Genomic DNA, 16,582 nt, shown 5'->3' on the forward strand with positions numbered 1-16,582 from the left:
AGTATGAGTTTTGCACGAGCCGTGTTACAGTTATTGTGGAATTAAATGATAGTAATCTTTGTATGCACAATGAGCAAACACACTTTTTGGGAAAATGACTCAAAAAAGAAAAGGGAAAACTTTGACTGTGCAATCTCAAAAGTGTTGCTCGTTGTCCACAAGACCAAGACATCAGCATATTATATGTTAGCATGAAAGAGGTTCATCTTCCAGAGCAATTGAGAGAATAAAAGGGAGCTCAGGACTGTACTCTGTGGAAGGCCTTTGGTTACTGGCATTTTTGAAGAAGAGGCTGTACCAACCTGAACAATAAGGTATTCAATTCATTCCATTTGTATAGGAAATTTTCTTCTTCTTATTTTGTTATTTAGAGGTGCTAATGCATAACCTCTAAGCAATTCCAGGCGGTCTACCAGTCAAGATCGAAGCCAGGGTCCCGTATTACCAATCAGAGATCAATTAAACTGTGCTGCCACAAGTAAAAGAGAAAAAATTACCACCGCTGAGTAGGTTGAACTTAGATCTTCCGTGTCCAAAAAGAGCCTTATTACTACTATTCTATGGTGACTATACAGAAAATTCATTTAAGTTTCAACTTCTATTTACTGACCCCCTTACTACCTGAAGAGCTATCCTTGCTCAATGTGTAGAAGATGTTTTCTTTTACATACAGTGGTAGGCCGGCTGGAACGCGATAAAAGTAAAATATACTAAGCGTCAAAGTAAATAAGGTGGTTGTGATGTTAGAGATAAATTACAGAACATCACGAATATGATTTTTGAAAAAAACAATGAAGTACCTACTGTTTTTAGGAAAACTTGAACAAGAAAGGAGAAACCCTTTCACAAGAAAACTCTTTATAAAGAAAAAGCCCTTTACGAGAAAGGTGATAATGGTGAGTGTGATAATTATAGAGGCATTAGCTTGACTTCTGTAGGAAGTAATTTGCTAAGCATGATTATACTTATTAGGCTAAGAGATGCTGTAGATAGTCTTAAGAGAAGAACAGTTTGATTTTACAGAATACGTCAACCAAATTTTCACTATTAGATAAATAATTGAGAAGTGTCTGAACCATCAGGCCGCTTAAATCTTCAATTATAGATTAGGAACATGAAATTAATTGAGCTGATAGATAAACTTTAGTAAAGGTCTATCCTTCTATCACAAACCAGATGATTGCATTAAAGTGAATTAGTGTTATGTACGATAACAATGTTACTGCAGTTAAGAGAGGGGGTGAGTTTAGTAGCTGGTTTAGTTTTGAATCAGAAGTTAAGCAGGGTTGTATCGTCTCCTTATTTATATGGATTGTTTAATGGATTTTTTTTTTCCAAGGAACATGGCAAAGGCTATGAGAGAGTATGGAATCAAATAGGAAGGTAAATTTCTTAGACCTAGATTATACAAATGATTTGAGTGCCATAGATAAAAATGTCTGGGAAATTAATGTATCTTTGGATGTTCTGAGAGTTCAAGGTGAGAATTTTGAGAGTTTGGATTGGTCTCGAAAATTTATATTAAGAAGACTGAGTCACTTGAATTAGGAATAAATGAAGGTGAAGAAGTGGTGTTGGGTTGCGATCAGGAGGATAGCTTTACTTACATAGATAATATTATTAGTATAGATGGTAGATTTCAGAGTGTTTATTCACAGTTGAAAGAAGTTTCTAAGAATAAGAAGATAAGTCTGCTGATTAAAATTGGAATATTTGAAGCTACACTGTAAAAGATTATTTATTGTCCTGTGTCTACAGTAAATTGTTAGTTTTGCGTAATACTACCAATATAGAGAAATATTATGTCAGTAGATTCCCGCTAATTTTATATATAGTTAATTCACAGGCTTAGGAGCAATAACTTCTATTCGTTTTAAATTTCAATTCCGCTCTTTACTTTCTTCAGAAAACCCGTTTTTTTTGTTAATTGCCAAACAATACAGACAAGTAAAACTTTCCTATCAATTAATTTTCAATTGCTTCCAAAAATTTATATTATTATTGCGAAAAACCATGCTTTCAAACACAACTTAGTTAAAACATTGTAAGAGAAGAACACATTACTCTTATGAAAACGGCACATTAATTAATATATACACTAATGAGACTCAACCAGGCAGTAAAAAACAGAGGTTCTCAAATCATTAAATCTGATAAAAAAGAAAAAAAATACTTGAAGCCATCTGATCACTTCATACCTTATGAGATATCCTAAGGTATTGATTTTACTAGTGTTTTTGAAAGAAATAGAACCTGGGGATATAAATTATTTTTTTTTATATAAACCCAGATATAAAGTAGTTTAAATAGAATGTAAATTAATGTAGGTATGCATGCTCTGGGGACCACTAACAACTCATGAGCTGGATTTTTTTTTTTAGCGTTGCTTAATGGGCTATCAATGTAACCTGAATCAAAATTTTGAGTTGGTGATGGAAAATGAAAAAAAAAAAAATTAATAAATCTTAGAATTAAAACTTGGGTCTTATTGGCGCTCATAAAAAATTTAAATTACTTAAATACGGATGAAGTTGAATTGGCTAGCTATAGCACACAGTTGTAAGTTCTAAAAAAAGAAAATTATATACAGCCTTAGGAACTGAGCAAACTTTCAAAAACTTTGGTTGTTATGTTCAAAATTTCGTAGTAAATTCTTATTACCCTTAGGTGAAGGGTACCCCATACCATTTTTCAGTAAATGTTTGTACGAGCTCATGTAAAATCTAGGAAAGACTTTATCTTTTTTTAAACTGAAAATTCCTCTTCAACTTACAAATTTCAAAAACCTGTTTTTGATTTAAGAAACCGAAAAACATTTCTTTTCACGAAAATCTAGTTTTGCTGTTCTCTGGAATTATGAAAATTTAGAATATGACCCCTAGTTTTAAGCATGAAAGTATGAAGACAGTTTAGGAATTTTCGAAGACCCAACTGCCTTTCCATGACGATAAATAACAGGGATCAATCTTTTTATAAGACAATGAAAAAACAATAAAAAAAATACTGGATATTTCTAAGTCACTGGGTAACTAATATTAGGCCACTGTATATGTCATTGAAACATCCAGTATTTTTAAATTGTTTTCGAACTGTCTAATAAAAAGATTTATCCCTATTTGAACTGTTATTTATGAAGACAGTCATATTTATGCCTCCAAATAACATACCCTAGATTGATTACTGGTCCTACACGAGATAGTTCGTAAAATAAACTGAAGTGTAACTATAATTTGAAAAAAAGAGAACGGTAGATGATCAATTTCAAAGTGTTCATTTTTAAAAGAGCCTAATCTATATTAGTTATTTTAAATTAGAATACACCTCTATGTTAAAATACTTTTTAACCTCTTAAATCAAATGATATTTTATGCACTAAGTCAATGGTTCTCAAACTTATTTATAAACACACTATACCCCTTTTTACCCACAAAAAATTTTAGGTACCCTTTCTCAGTTACCGGTACTAAGTAAACTATAGCTAAAATATAATTAGAATTACAGGTTCTAGAGCTAAAGGGTTGTTTTGTTTTTTTTTGTTGGCCGGCCGCGTACCCCCAAAAAATTTTTGCTTACGCCCAAGGGGTACGGGTATCACAGTTTGGGAACCACTGTACTAAGTCATGCGGGTAAGCAAACCATTTTGTTTCCATTGACAATTATTATAAATCAATAATGGAGCACAACAACCTTACGGTACATTTGGTACACTATGGTACATTTAGATGCCATGACTTTTAGCCAAAACTTCAACCAGCCTGTTAGAAGCACCTAAGAACACAGAAATGGATAAGGAGCAATCACAAACCTTATTAACAAAACCTACATGATATGCAAAAAACATGTTTATACAGTCATAAAACAACACGAAACAAACCCTAGGCATTACAACACAATTTGACATTAAGAAGTCAACTATAGTTTGGAGAGATGCAACTTATCTAAATTAAGCAGCCACTTAAATTCATATACAAATGGAAAAAGGGGAATAATTCAGGAACATAGCCACAATTCAATTTTAGAGGGACCAAGGGACTTGGTATTTCACATTCCAGAGAAAAACCTCTGTATGATCAGTAGAGCATTAGCTAAAACTACATGTTTGCAAATATAGGAATAAACAAATTTAAAGCCGAACTGATAGACCACGACTAAGAAAAGAGCAAGTAATTTTTAGCGAAAAACTTGTCTATGGAAAGTGAAAAAGAGAAGAAAAGGGAGGGTTGAAATAAAATACATTTTTAAAACCTGTGAAAAGGCAGGGATTTTAATATCTTTAGTGTTTAATATTTCAGTTTTCAGTCTTTTTTTGCTTCTCTTCTTGTTAGCTTTCCTACTTAATTCGGTGCCAAAAACACCTTATTTAATGAGGATTTAAAATATTCATGATTATTTCATTATCCTATTTTTTTTATTTATTTCGTAAAATCTTTTTTTTTTCAATCTTCTCTTTTCTTCTCTTTGTAACTGGCTTTAGACCTGTTTTTTTTTTTTTATACTAATTTTTCTACTAATGCAGGAGTCTATCATAAAATAATCAACATAGGGATAGGCCAATGTGTAATCTGAGCAATTCTGGAAAAAGATCTTTCATAGTTAGTGAGTAAAGTGGGTGAACCATTTTGCAGAAGTTCGTAATAAGGAAATTGTTTGGGAGATGGAGAGGAAAAAGACTTATACATGGAGAGAGAACAGGTTCTTACATTAAAAATTATGGGAAATCTGGGGAGTACTTGTTAAAATCACAAGCTTTCTGCGAGAGGAAGGGGTCCACAGACAGGAGTAAGTAACCTTGTGTATCACCAAAGCACAAGATCAGGTAGCAGTTTCGAAACCAGTCAAAGCATGGTATGTTCTTTAACGAATTATTTTTTCGGGCATACTTCTCAAAGGAAACATAAAAAACTTGAATATTATTTTTTTCATTTATCTAAGATTCAGTATTAAAGCAACCTAAGCTATTTTTGTTCATTGTTTTCAACACAAAAATAGAGGGAATCTAAAATTGTATGGTGAATGCATGAGGTAGACCAGAAATGGACAAACTGTTTCTTCAGAGTGCCACATTGCTGAAGGGGCAACGCCTTTTTTTTAAAGAACGAAGAATTAATTAATTGAACATAAAAGACCACCTACTAATAAAACATTTCTGAACTTTTTTATTAAAAATTTTCAAATATCTTCATTACATATACTAAAATGGGTATAAATTTTCGGCAGTTCATATTATTGACTTAGGAATAAAGTGAACATACCCCTCGACGCCTTTTTTATGCTCTTTACGAATATAATAATCGCTTCAATCAGAAATTCAAATTTACCCACCCCTACCCCCATAATGTGCAAATATATACCCTGAGTTGTAATCACACAAAGAAGTGATCAACATTAGTTAAGTTATTGAAAAGTGGTTAAAAAAATATAATTAGTTTATAAATAAGTTGTTAAAGAGTAACATATTCCCAAAATACTTATTTATAACAATTCAAACCTCATTTATTAGGCGACCCTAATATAAAACCTTTTCCTACGGTTTCAAGTTTTTCAATTGCCGTCGACAAAAATAGCGCTGAATTTTGCGATACAATACTTTGCCGTCGAAAATTCAGGGTATATTCCAATTCAAGGGTATATATTTGAAAATTAGGGGGGGGGGGGTGGGAAAATTAGAATTTCCGATAGAAGCGATTATTATATTCGTAAAGAGCATAAAAAAAGGCATCGAGTGGTATGTTCATTTTATTCCTAAGTCAATAATATGAACTACCAAAAATTTACCCTAAAATGCGATTTGCAACAAAATTTCAGTTGTCTCCATCATTAGAAGAACAGTACTTAAAATTCAATTTTTCATCTGGCCTGGCCCCCAGGAAAACTCAATATTCTTGTAACTTCCAATAATAAAAAAAAAATCACATACAAGTCGACAATTTTTGGCTTGTTTGCCATATTTTTCACCAGAATTCATTGTTATTTTACCGCCAACAATGATTTACTTCTAAACTATAATGAAAAAAAAACATTCAATATAAAACTAATCCCAAGCTATTCCTTATTTCTGCTTCCGGTTGATCGGAAATGCAGTTACGAGGGAAACACCCGAAAACTATTTGAAATATACTGGGAAATATAATCCAATAAAACAAGAAGATGTACGTAAGATTGCCACATGCTACAGATGTTTGTAAGTTGGCCCCATAATGTGCACTGGCGGACCCACATGTAGCTAGCGAATCTAGTTTACCGTGTCCAAAACCCGAATACAGTTCAAGCATTGACTAAGGTATGGCAGCTGTTTCTGTAATTCTTTGAAAATAACGTAAGAGTGAACCAATATTTTCTGGATTTGGCTGCTTTAATAATAAACCATTTAATCAAGATCCCTGACTGAGGAAGGGGGGGGGGACTACTAGAGCCCCCTTCTATGGCTAAACCATATCCCAAAATATCAGTAAAGGATCAGGAGACAGGTTGCATAACAAATAATAATAATTTTAGCCTATTATGAAAATAACATCTCATCTGGTGATAACTTTTCAAAAGATTTTGCAATTACTTTTGAGCGATGAACTTTCTGAGCGCTAAAGTAGCAGAAAATACAGAAAAAAAAGAAGAACAGGAAAAAATAGTGAAAAAAATCCAACGCTAGCAAACTAGAGGGAAGTAGAAACTTGTTGATTATTTTTCATCAAGATGCCAAATGTGATAATACCAAATGTTAGAGAAGATATGGGAAATATGAAAATTTCGGATTAAATTTGCTTACACTTACTACCAATTTTGAGGGGGAAATTAGGGGACAACCCTACAACCCTAGGCCGAGATGAGATTCAGAAAAACAACTTCGGAAGTATCTTTTGAGAACTTCTTGCGAAACGATTAAGACATAAGCTTTAAGTAGGATGAGATACAGAAGAAGTGTTCATCGATGTCTCGGATGTGGCATTTTAACGTTGTATTAGTAGCATTCGGCTAACTCTTGAACCAAAAAGGCCTCAGTTAAACTAGTATTTAAGACTTTATATATATCATGTTCAAGTCTATATACCGCGTTTGCAGTTCTTGTGTTTAATAACATTCAAATTATTCTATTTTACAAACCCAAGAGCAGCATTGCCAATGGATGAATTGCTACCATGAAAATGCTGGGTTTACACCAACGGAAACCAAAAATAATTAATAGTACGTTCTTGACATAAAAAATGAACAACCATTGTCAGCTATTTAATAGAAAAAAGTGTATAGCTAAAATGTCATTTATCTCGTTTTACCATGTTTATCTTATTTTTCTTTAGTTTTTTTTTTTATCTTTGAGCCTAAACAGCGATAAAATTAGCCAAATAAGTTATACTTTCCGAATAACATGGCTATGTTTTCTATATTCTAATAATAACATTTGTAAGCCGTGAGAGCCAATCTTTATATTTGTTTTTACTAATTTGGATTGACGAAGAAGTTGGTTGATAATAAATTCTCCCTACTTTTCAGTGCTATTTCAATTTAAATCTCAACCTTATTTCTTTCTTCATTTGTATGATAGTTTCTTCCTGAATTCGTTCCATTCCTATTTTAAACTTCTGCTTATGGATTTTAGGAGTCTCGAAAAAAGTTGGAATCCTCTCAGAAAGCAGGCAAATTTTTTAGACCGACTTTTAATACAACGATTGAGCTCGTTTTTCTTGTAAAAAAAAAAACCCATAAAAAAACAGCAGAAAAAAAAACTAAAAAATAAAATCCGTGTTGTTTCTTTGTATTTATGTTGTTGCAATGGAAAGGCTTTGTCACCATAACAAATATCTTTGCCAAGATAATACTATTAAAATATTTTTGAACTCCTAACCCAATGATTATATGTAATAATATGGCAAGTGGTAGTGGAAATTCTCAAGTCCCTTCTGCCATCTACCATCGCAATTCAAAACTAAATTAAGGATAGAATACACAAAAAAATATTCACTGGGAGGTGGTGTCCTACAAAGTCAAAGGTAAAAAGACATAGAGAAAATAAGGATACAATTACATTTTTTTTTCAGATTCAAAACGAATCAAGTCCCCAAAAATTCTAGTCCAATTAGCCTTCGGTCTTATTTCCCAATTCTAAGGCCTTTGTTATATTCGCACTGCCTATTTTTGAGCTATATAAAGTTTAAAACAAGAAAGCTTAAACACAAAAAAAAGAATTGTCCTTACAACATATTGGTGGTTGGTTTATGGATCTACCTATTATCAATTAAAACTTGAAAAAAGAAGAAATAAGGAAAAACTACGCACTGAGAGGAAAGAAAAGACTTGACCCGTCACTGGTTCATATCGCACACTTTGGCACAGGCTTCATAGCAACTTAAAAATTAAATCTAATGAAAAGTCATTCAATTTAAAATGTTTGAGCCAGGATCCTTTAATAGACCCAAGAAACAGAAACCCATTGTTGAGATGTCGCTAGTTTTTCAAAAGTCGATTCAATTGATCTTATTGTCTCTTCGATTTCTTCGTTGACAACAGTTAGGTCAAAATGATGTCCGTATGTGGATTTAAGAGCATCACTCTCTTTTATTAGTCGCTCTAAACTCCCATCAAACTGAAAATAAATGAGAAATAAGTATAAGAGTAAAAATTACAGTAATAATGGTAAAAATAATTGGTTTATTTATTTGGTAATATGTAATATTACGATTATTTGGTAATTTATTTGGTAATTGGTAATAATTATTTGGTTTATTTACATCCTCTATGCAGAATACAAACAAAGGAGTACGACAGAAAAAAGGAAACTAATAACTGTAGATGTGTGTGTGTCTGTTAAGACATACACAAAAAACTAACACTAAACTCACGACAGGTCACATCAGCGAAAGAGAATTCAAGGGAAAATCAAGTACTGAGTTGGATCAAACTTCTAATCTAGCAACTAAAGCCCCTAATTTGTCACAAACTTCAAAAACTCCGTAAAGTTTGAAATGTACTTAATTCCAATCAAGACGGGAATACAAGGCAATTATTCATAAAACGTAAAAAACGGCGAAAACTTTTTTTTCCGTTCACGTGTCAACAGAAATCCACAAACAAGAGAAGATAATTTTTAGCCCCCCTCAATTCCAGCCACCGTTTTATTTTAAGCAAGGGGTAGCTTTTGTTTTAATTAACCAATCTGTCATATCCTAATGTATAAAGGAAAATCCAGCGAATTTAATAGAAAACATAATAAAATAAAAAGCAAAATCCTTATAAACTTGTTTTTTGGGGAGGGGCAGCAGCTGTCACTCAGAAGGCGTTATATTACACTATAGAATTGCAGATGAGAGGGGGCAACTGGATATTGTCAATCAGATTACTTGACTGTTATTAGAAACAAGCTGTTGGTACAAAGAAGGTTCTTTTAAACATCCGAGATACCACAAACTTTTATATCAAGAGCGTCCTTTATCAACTATATTTGTCAAAAGAGGAAAGAAATTAAATGAATAGATAGAACTGGCTGTTTTGAGGTAACGAGTTGCTAATCCAAGTTTCATAAACAAAATTCTACATAACGCCTTTCGAATTACCGCAACTGACGGGTTCATTGGCTCCAATTCGTGGCCAAGCGCAGGCACCTGTATCAACTACCATACATAGACATTGATCGTCATTGCATCTATTTCATTTAGAAGTATAATGTTACAACTGATATTTTTATGTATTCTATATGATTTAATCCTAACTAAGGCGCTTCTTTTGCTTTAAAAGAGAGAGACGGAGAGTAATTTTAGCACCATTTTTGTAAATAATTTCTGAGACCACACTAGCTAATCATGATAAAACATAAAATCGCGAAGAAAAACAGTTACCCTTTCACCGTTACTTAGAAAGGGTCGTCCATTTTTAGTTTGGTGTTTTTATTTCAAGGTTTGGTTTTTATATTTTTATCAGGTTTATTCTGCACTGAGGACGGTCAAGCAGAGGTCTTGACCGAAATATTTGCATAGTTTTCGGTTTTTTTCACTGGCTGTTAATTGTCCTCGTTTTTCTTTGCGATTTTATATTTTAATATTCTTGTCCTTCTAATCATACATTTTCCATCGCCAATGACTACATCATCTTTGTCAATCGTCTTATATTTTTGTTCAGTCAACCCAAGCGAAAGCAAATATCAAAACTGATATTGCACTGACCAACCTAGGTGAACGCTGACGTCTGTCTCAGTTGAACTCAAAAGCGGAGCTAAAACGCTCCTCTTTGGAGTGGAACCATAACTAGGACGTTTCAATTACTTTGAAAGAGGGATAGTAATTTTATCACCAATTTTGTCCTTCTAGACATCCATTTTCAGCCACCAATCCCTACACCATCTTTTTCACTCATTTTATATTGTTTGTTCTGTCAACCCAAGCGAACGCAGATGTCTATCTCAGATGAATTTGAAGGCGAAGCTAAAGCGCTCCTCTTTGGAGTGGAATCATAAATAAGCCGTTTCAATTACTTTAGAAGAGGGATAGTAATTTCAACATCGATTTAGTCCTTTTAGTCATTTATCTTCAAGAGATAAAAGTGAAGTCTTCTATCATCCCTCGTCACAAACTTCTTTACTTAATTCCAGTACTGTATCGCTCTGTTTTTAAAGCAAAGAAGATTTACAACGAAACGAAAAGGGTGATATTAAAACCGAAAACGAACAGAAATAAAGCCATAGAGTAGTTGTTACATAAAACGAACAGTACTTACTATGAATGAATAAATGAAAGAATCAAGCAGATATTGAAATAAGTAGTCAAGGCAAACTTAAATATAAGAGAATTAAATATAAAACGAATAGAAATTAAAAAATAATCCAGTCAAATTTAAAACAAACAAAAACTTCCTTAAATGAGAGAATGTGACTATCTCTTCTTTTAACAGCTAAAAGCTGGAGTGTCATTTTAGCTTTACTGAAAGCTATTCGTATTCCGAACGGTATGTTTTTATTCGTTAAAAAAAGAAAAAAGACTAATCCAAGCTTTAGCAAAGATAATATATTTATAGAATAAATACATTTTGACTGCTGTGACAGTAATTTTTAAAATAGAATTCTATTCATTCATTCATTCATTAGACTCGAGCACATTTTAAAGGAATAAAGAACGCTTGAAAGATATGTATTTAAAACGAAGAAAGTTTTGAGGAAAATTTACTGTGAATTAGAGTATTGAAACTAGATTAATTGTTTAAAAAATAATAACATATAAAAATAAATCTTACGAAATTTCAGTAAATTTTGATTTTCAATGTTAAATAATGAAAGAAAAATATCTAATATACATTCTGTTTCAAGCTGACCGGGAAATAAGTTTCTTGGCTATATCTTTGAGAGGACTTATGCCTCCAACGCAAGAACTGTTTGTGCGCTGAGGTTCTCTTGGCACCAGGGGCGAATCTCCAGCATTTTTATTGGGAGGGGGGAGCAAGAGGGGTTCATATCCGGAAACTCAAGGGACATGGGCAGTATAATATTTCCCCATTTTATTGGCGGGGGGGGGGGAGGAATGCCCATCATACCCCCCAAACAACGTCCCTGCTTGACCCTGGGTCTTACGGATGTAGATTTCAAGCTTCATGGAAAAACTGTTGTTTTTGGCCATTTTTCGTGTCCATTTTTTGATGCTAGCCCCCCCCCCCCGGAAAATTAACCAGGTTGAAAACTGAGCATCCACAGAGAAAATAGAAATGGGTACCTCTCATTTTTTAATGAAATTTAACAAGCACTTTTCAGTAACTCACACACAAAAAAAAAAAGAAAAAAAAGGGAAAAAAGTGAATAGTCAGAGACTTCATCACATTTTCTGAGCAAAAATAAGAACGAAACAAACCAGACGAGTAGGCAACGGTCTAGCGTTGCATATATTAAAGAGCTATTAGGCTCACTGTATCATTATTTTTTTTGCCAGAAGCACTTTATATAGAAAGGGTCGTCAAATAAACTTTGAAGGGGGCTCCTTCGATTGGAAATCGAAGGTCCTAGTGCCCTTTTAAGAATCAAAAGAGATCGGAGTGCAACCAGCTCCCCTCCGGAAAATTTATTGGACCTGTCTATGATGAAGCAAATGGTTATCTCAGAATTTCATTCAAATGTCCTTGGGAAAAGATGACTGTGGGAATGGGACTAGTTGCCCTTTAATCTGTTTGGTTACTTAAAATGACACTTAAACTTTCAATTTTTTTCCGAACGAAGCCTCTCCCTATCTTCTAGAACCCTTGGTTCGATATGATCATCCCTTGGAGAAACAAAAATAAACAACAAAACACACATCTGCAATCTTTTCTGCTAAAAAAAAGAAAAAAAAGTACAATTCAAAATTTTTGTAGATGGCACAATAAACCTCTACAGTAGGCTTCTCTGAACGTTTTGTAGTTAGAGAGAGGATTAGACGCCTCAAAGGATACATTTTAATGCAAAAACATCGTAAATTCCATTGAACCTTCAGATAAATACAGAATTAGTTCTAAAGAAGAGAAGGTGGAGGTAGAAATTGATATATAATCACTCTTGATTTCTGGGATTGTTTCTATTCTACGCCATTATTATGAAAGCAAATGGTAACATTAAAGCCCCAAAATGGACAGAATTTATTCCGTATAGGAGGGGGACTGCCCCCTCCACATCCCCAACCTCCCCCTGGTGGTCTTAGAAATTTCAAAGGATACTCATTTGATCGAAAATTGAGAGTTATAGTCCTCTTTTTAAAGTCGAATGTGATTGTAGACTAACCAGCCTCTGTTCTAGTACCGTTTTTTATATTGACCTTTGTTATCCCTTGGGACATCTGATCGATATTTTGTACTTTCTCAGTGACTGCTCAATTTTGCGTGTTTTTTTTCCGTTCTGGGTTTAATGTTGCAATCGTTCTTAAAGCATTAAAACAGAAAGTAAAAAAAATAGCGTAATGATTGATATGTTTTACAGGACCGAGGGGGGGGGGTCGACTTTAAGAAATCATGTATACCAGGTAGCGCGTAACAAGTGTGGTGAGAGTGTGTGACCCCTCAGAGGACGAGCAACTCTTTCATTTACATGATCATTTTTTTTTCGTTCTAAGCTTTGATAAGCCCTTTTTATTTTCGTCTGAAAACGCATTTAAGTATAACACAATAACTTAAGTTCAAGTTGCGAACTAGATGGCCGAAAGTATACACACACGAAAAGCGTCTATTTTAGAATTCTAAGGGAATAAGCTGATAATATTGATCAAAGCCAATTCTAGCGGCTCAGTTGTTTAGAAACACTGAAGATCTTTCACATCACATTTAAAAAGTTGACGCCTCAGGTGAGAAATAAAAATAAGAACCGGGCTATAATTCTATGACAAGAAAAGAGTTAAAAGAAATGGAGCATGCAGAGAACTTTTCTTTTGGGAAAAGAATGGGGATAGAAGTTAAAGTAATCGGCAAAACACTTGAGAGATACTTGGTAAACGGGATGATATATATTTGAGAAAACAAGAGAATTGTAGGTCCTTTCTTTAAAATGTACAGTTTACAAAAAAAGCGTTGAAAATGAATGAAATTACTTTCACTGGTATCCAAAAGTGGTCAATTGGGTACTTGTATGATATACACCCCACCTAATGCTCTTCTAATATATTTCTCTGACGCTCAATCCTAATGAAATATACCAAAGTAAGAAAACAATATAATACTTTACAAATAAATTTGGGCTATATATTTGCACATTAGAGGGTGGGGGGGGAAGTATAGTGCTTTTACTTGTCTAATGCGTTAGCTACAATTATTTAACATGTTATATGGTATGAATTCTTTTCTAACTTCACACTGTCCAAATACTTTAACCCCCCCCCCCACCCCTAATGTACAAATATATATATTTAACCCCCCCAAATTATATATTTTCCATTTATTCTGTCAATTCTCTTTGTCTTGTCTCACGCTAAGCTGAAAGAAAGCTGAACGAAAAAGACGGTTCTATAATTCGTCAATGAATGAACAACTTGGGAGGTAGGGCATATATCATACAAGTACCAACAATTGCACTCAATAAAGAATAATAGACTATAATTAAGAGGAAAGTATGTTTTTTAAAAGGTAGAACACGATAAAAGGTGAGCCTGAAATCATAGTAAACGAAACTAAAGGATATGTCTAACACTTTCTAAACCCTTTTCCAGAGGTTTTCAGCCCCATACCTATTTCTTAGATTGAGAAAAGAGTCTATCCTAGGCGTTTATTTTTTTTTAAGTTGCGATTTATGTTTAACTTAATATTAAAACTTAATCACGAAAACAATTTTGAGGAATTTTGTAAAATAGCTTGTCATGCATAAGTCTCTTTTTTCTTTCTTATTTCTCAATTCCTAGCGAAGCACTGGAACATCATAGAGAGTTGAATAAGAGTTCATTTGAAAACTAATGCTGACATCTTCGTGCTTTGTATAAATTAAATAAAAAAACAATTTTTTTTAACTGAAAGTAAGGAGCGACATCAAAACTTAAAATAAACAGAAATTATTCCATATATGAAATATACGTCGATCCTTACTTTTTCAGTAAAAAACTCGTTTTTTTATTTAATTTCTGAACGTTTTGAATTGATGCAGGTTTTGATTTTGGCTCACCGTACATGAATAATTAAAACGAAATTTGTATGTTACATTTACTTTTTGTGGCTAACTGGCTTTCTCGAAATTTGTTAATTTTATTTACGAACGTTTTTATTAGTAACAAGTATGCGTAACTTACGAATTAACTTACGTAACGAACTTCTATATTCGTATATTTTTATTACGAATATTAGGGGGTTCGCCGCCTAGTCATTACCCCGCTCATTACGCTAAAGTTCAATTTTTTTCCAGTTTTTTAAGAATGACCCCCTTAATCACAAAGGCCGTTAATTAGAATAAATAGCTCATATGAAAGTAATAAAAAAACTTTAGCGTAAAGAGCAAGGTATTGACTAGGGAGTGAACCCAGTCATATACGTAATAGTTTCTGTTCGTTTTAATTTTTGATGTTGAACAGTTTTCAGTTGAAAACTTGTTTTTTTATTTAGTTTATGATCGTTTTTTAAATAATGCAGTGAAATTCGGCATCCCTTTCACAACAATGTCTCTTCCTCCATGGAAAGATCCTCCCACGTCAACCCCAACCCCCCCCGCTACTAGAAAAAATCCCCCCTGAAGACGTCTATATACTTCCCAATAACCAATACTATATTTAAACATTGGGCAAAGTTCATAACTTGCAGCCTCAAACACATTGTTACTATGACAATGTCATCCTCAAAGACATTGTTACTATGTTTTTCAACCATGCTGAACAAAATGGCTATCTCAAAATTTTCATCGGGTGACTTTGGGAAAATAATGAGCGTGGGAGGGGGCCTAGTTGCCCAACATTTTTTTCATCACTTAAAAAGGGCACTAGAACTTTTAATTTCTGTTCGAATGAGCCCTCCCTCGATATTCTAGGACCATTGGGTCGGTACGATTACCCCTGAATTTTTTTTTTTTACAAAATTCTACATTTTTGCAGATCGGAGCTTGAAACCTCTAAAGTAGGGTTCGCTGATACGCTGAATCTGATGGCGTGATTTTCATTAAGGTTCAATGACTTTTAGGTTCCCCCCCCCCCTTTTTCGAAAATAAGGCAACTTTTCTCAGGTAACTTTTGATGGGTAAGACTAAACTTGATGAAATTTATATATTTGGAATCAACATAAAAAATTTGATTCTTTTGATGTAACTATTGCTATCAAAATTCCGTTTTTTAGAGTTTTGGTTACCATTGAGCCGGGTCGCTCCTTACTTACAGTTCGTTACAACGAACTGTTTGATTCATTTCTTAACAATGGCATTGCAAAGTGCCATATGGCACCAACAATGGATTCTTTTGTCGTTTCGGGAGTGAATAGGGTTGGAACCATAAACAGAGTAGCCTACAATTTGAAATTTCAATGGTCGAAAATCCTTAGCTAAAAGATCCCCCTCTTAAACACTCCCACTACTAGTACAACTAGCAAGTGAAAAGTAAAAAAAACACCTAGTGAAAAGCTGTTTGGGAATAACAATAGCTGTTTTTTATATTTATTTTGACAATAAGTTAATCACGAAAATTTTTCAGAAAATCTGAATACAAACTTGAAATTCCCCCCGAAAATAATTGGGATGGAAATGAAAAGCGTAGTATTAGAATTACCAAGGTTAAAAATTTTCAACCAGAGGTTTACGTCCCTTTATCTTGATAACTTCCACCCTGTTCCCACATTGAAAATGCAGCCTTCTTAAATTTGAAACCATTATTTAAACCATTATTAATGAAATACGATATACGAACATTTGCATATACTACCTGACGGTTAACACGTCGGACATTAACATTCTAGGTGCTAGTGTTGATCTTGAATGGTAGCAATATTTTTTGTTATTTTATTTTTGCGATTTCTGTAGAAAATGGTGTTTTTTATAACCGGAATTAAAACAACTAATTTTCCATAAGACTGTCTAATGAAAAAAACGTGACAAACTCCGTATAGAACCCCCATTTTTATGACTTGTTAGCTCAGTTGGCTGGGGGTCGACCCAAGTGATCAAAACAACCTTTTTTTGCGGCAGAAAATACTC

General features: G+C 33.5%; 1 protein-coding gene across 5 annotated transcripts in view; it reads right to left on the reverse strand.

The window, feature by feature from the left end:
• Window positions 1-5,679: 5,679 nt before the first annotated feature.
• Window positions 5,680-16,582, reverse strand: part of CASK (peripheral plasma membrane protein CASK) — a 304,568-nt gene continuing 293,665 nt past the window's right edge. For all 5 annotated transcript variants that reach the window (XM_089104332.1, XM_089104335.1, XM_089104334.1 and 2 more), the window contains one exon: window positions 5,680-8,575. In XM_089104332.1, the coding sequence (XP_088960458.1) occupies window positions 8,396-8,575 (180 nt within the window). In that variant the 3' untranslated portion in view covers window positions 5,680-8,395. The remainder of the gene's footprint in view (window positions 8,576-16,582) is intronic.

Source organism: Artemia sp. Qi Xiang Cuo, chromosome 18 (assembly GCF_049724085.1).
Source record: "Artemia sp. Qi Xiang Cuo chromosome 18, ASM4972408v1, whole genome shotgun sequence".
Classification (NCBI taxonomy): Eukaryota; Metazoa; Arthropoda; class Branchiopoda; order Anostraca; family Artemiidae; genus Artemia; species Artemia sp. Qi Xiang Cuo.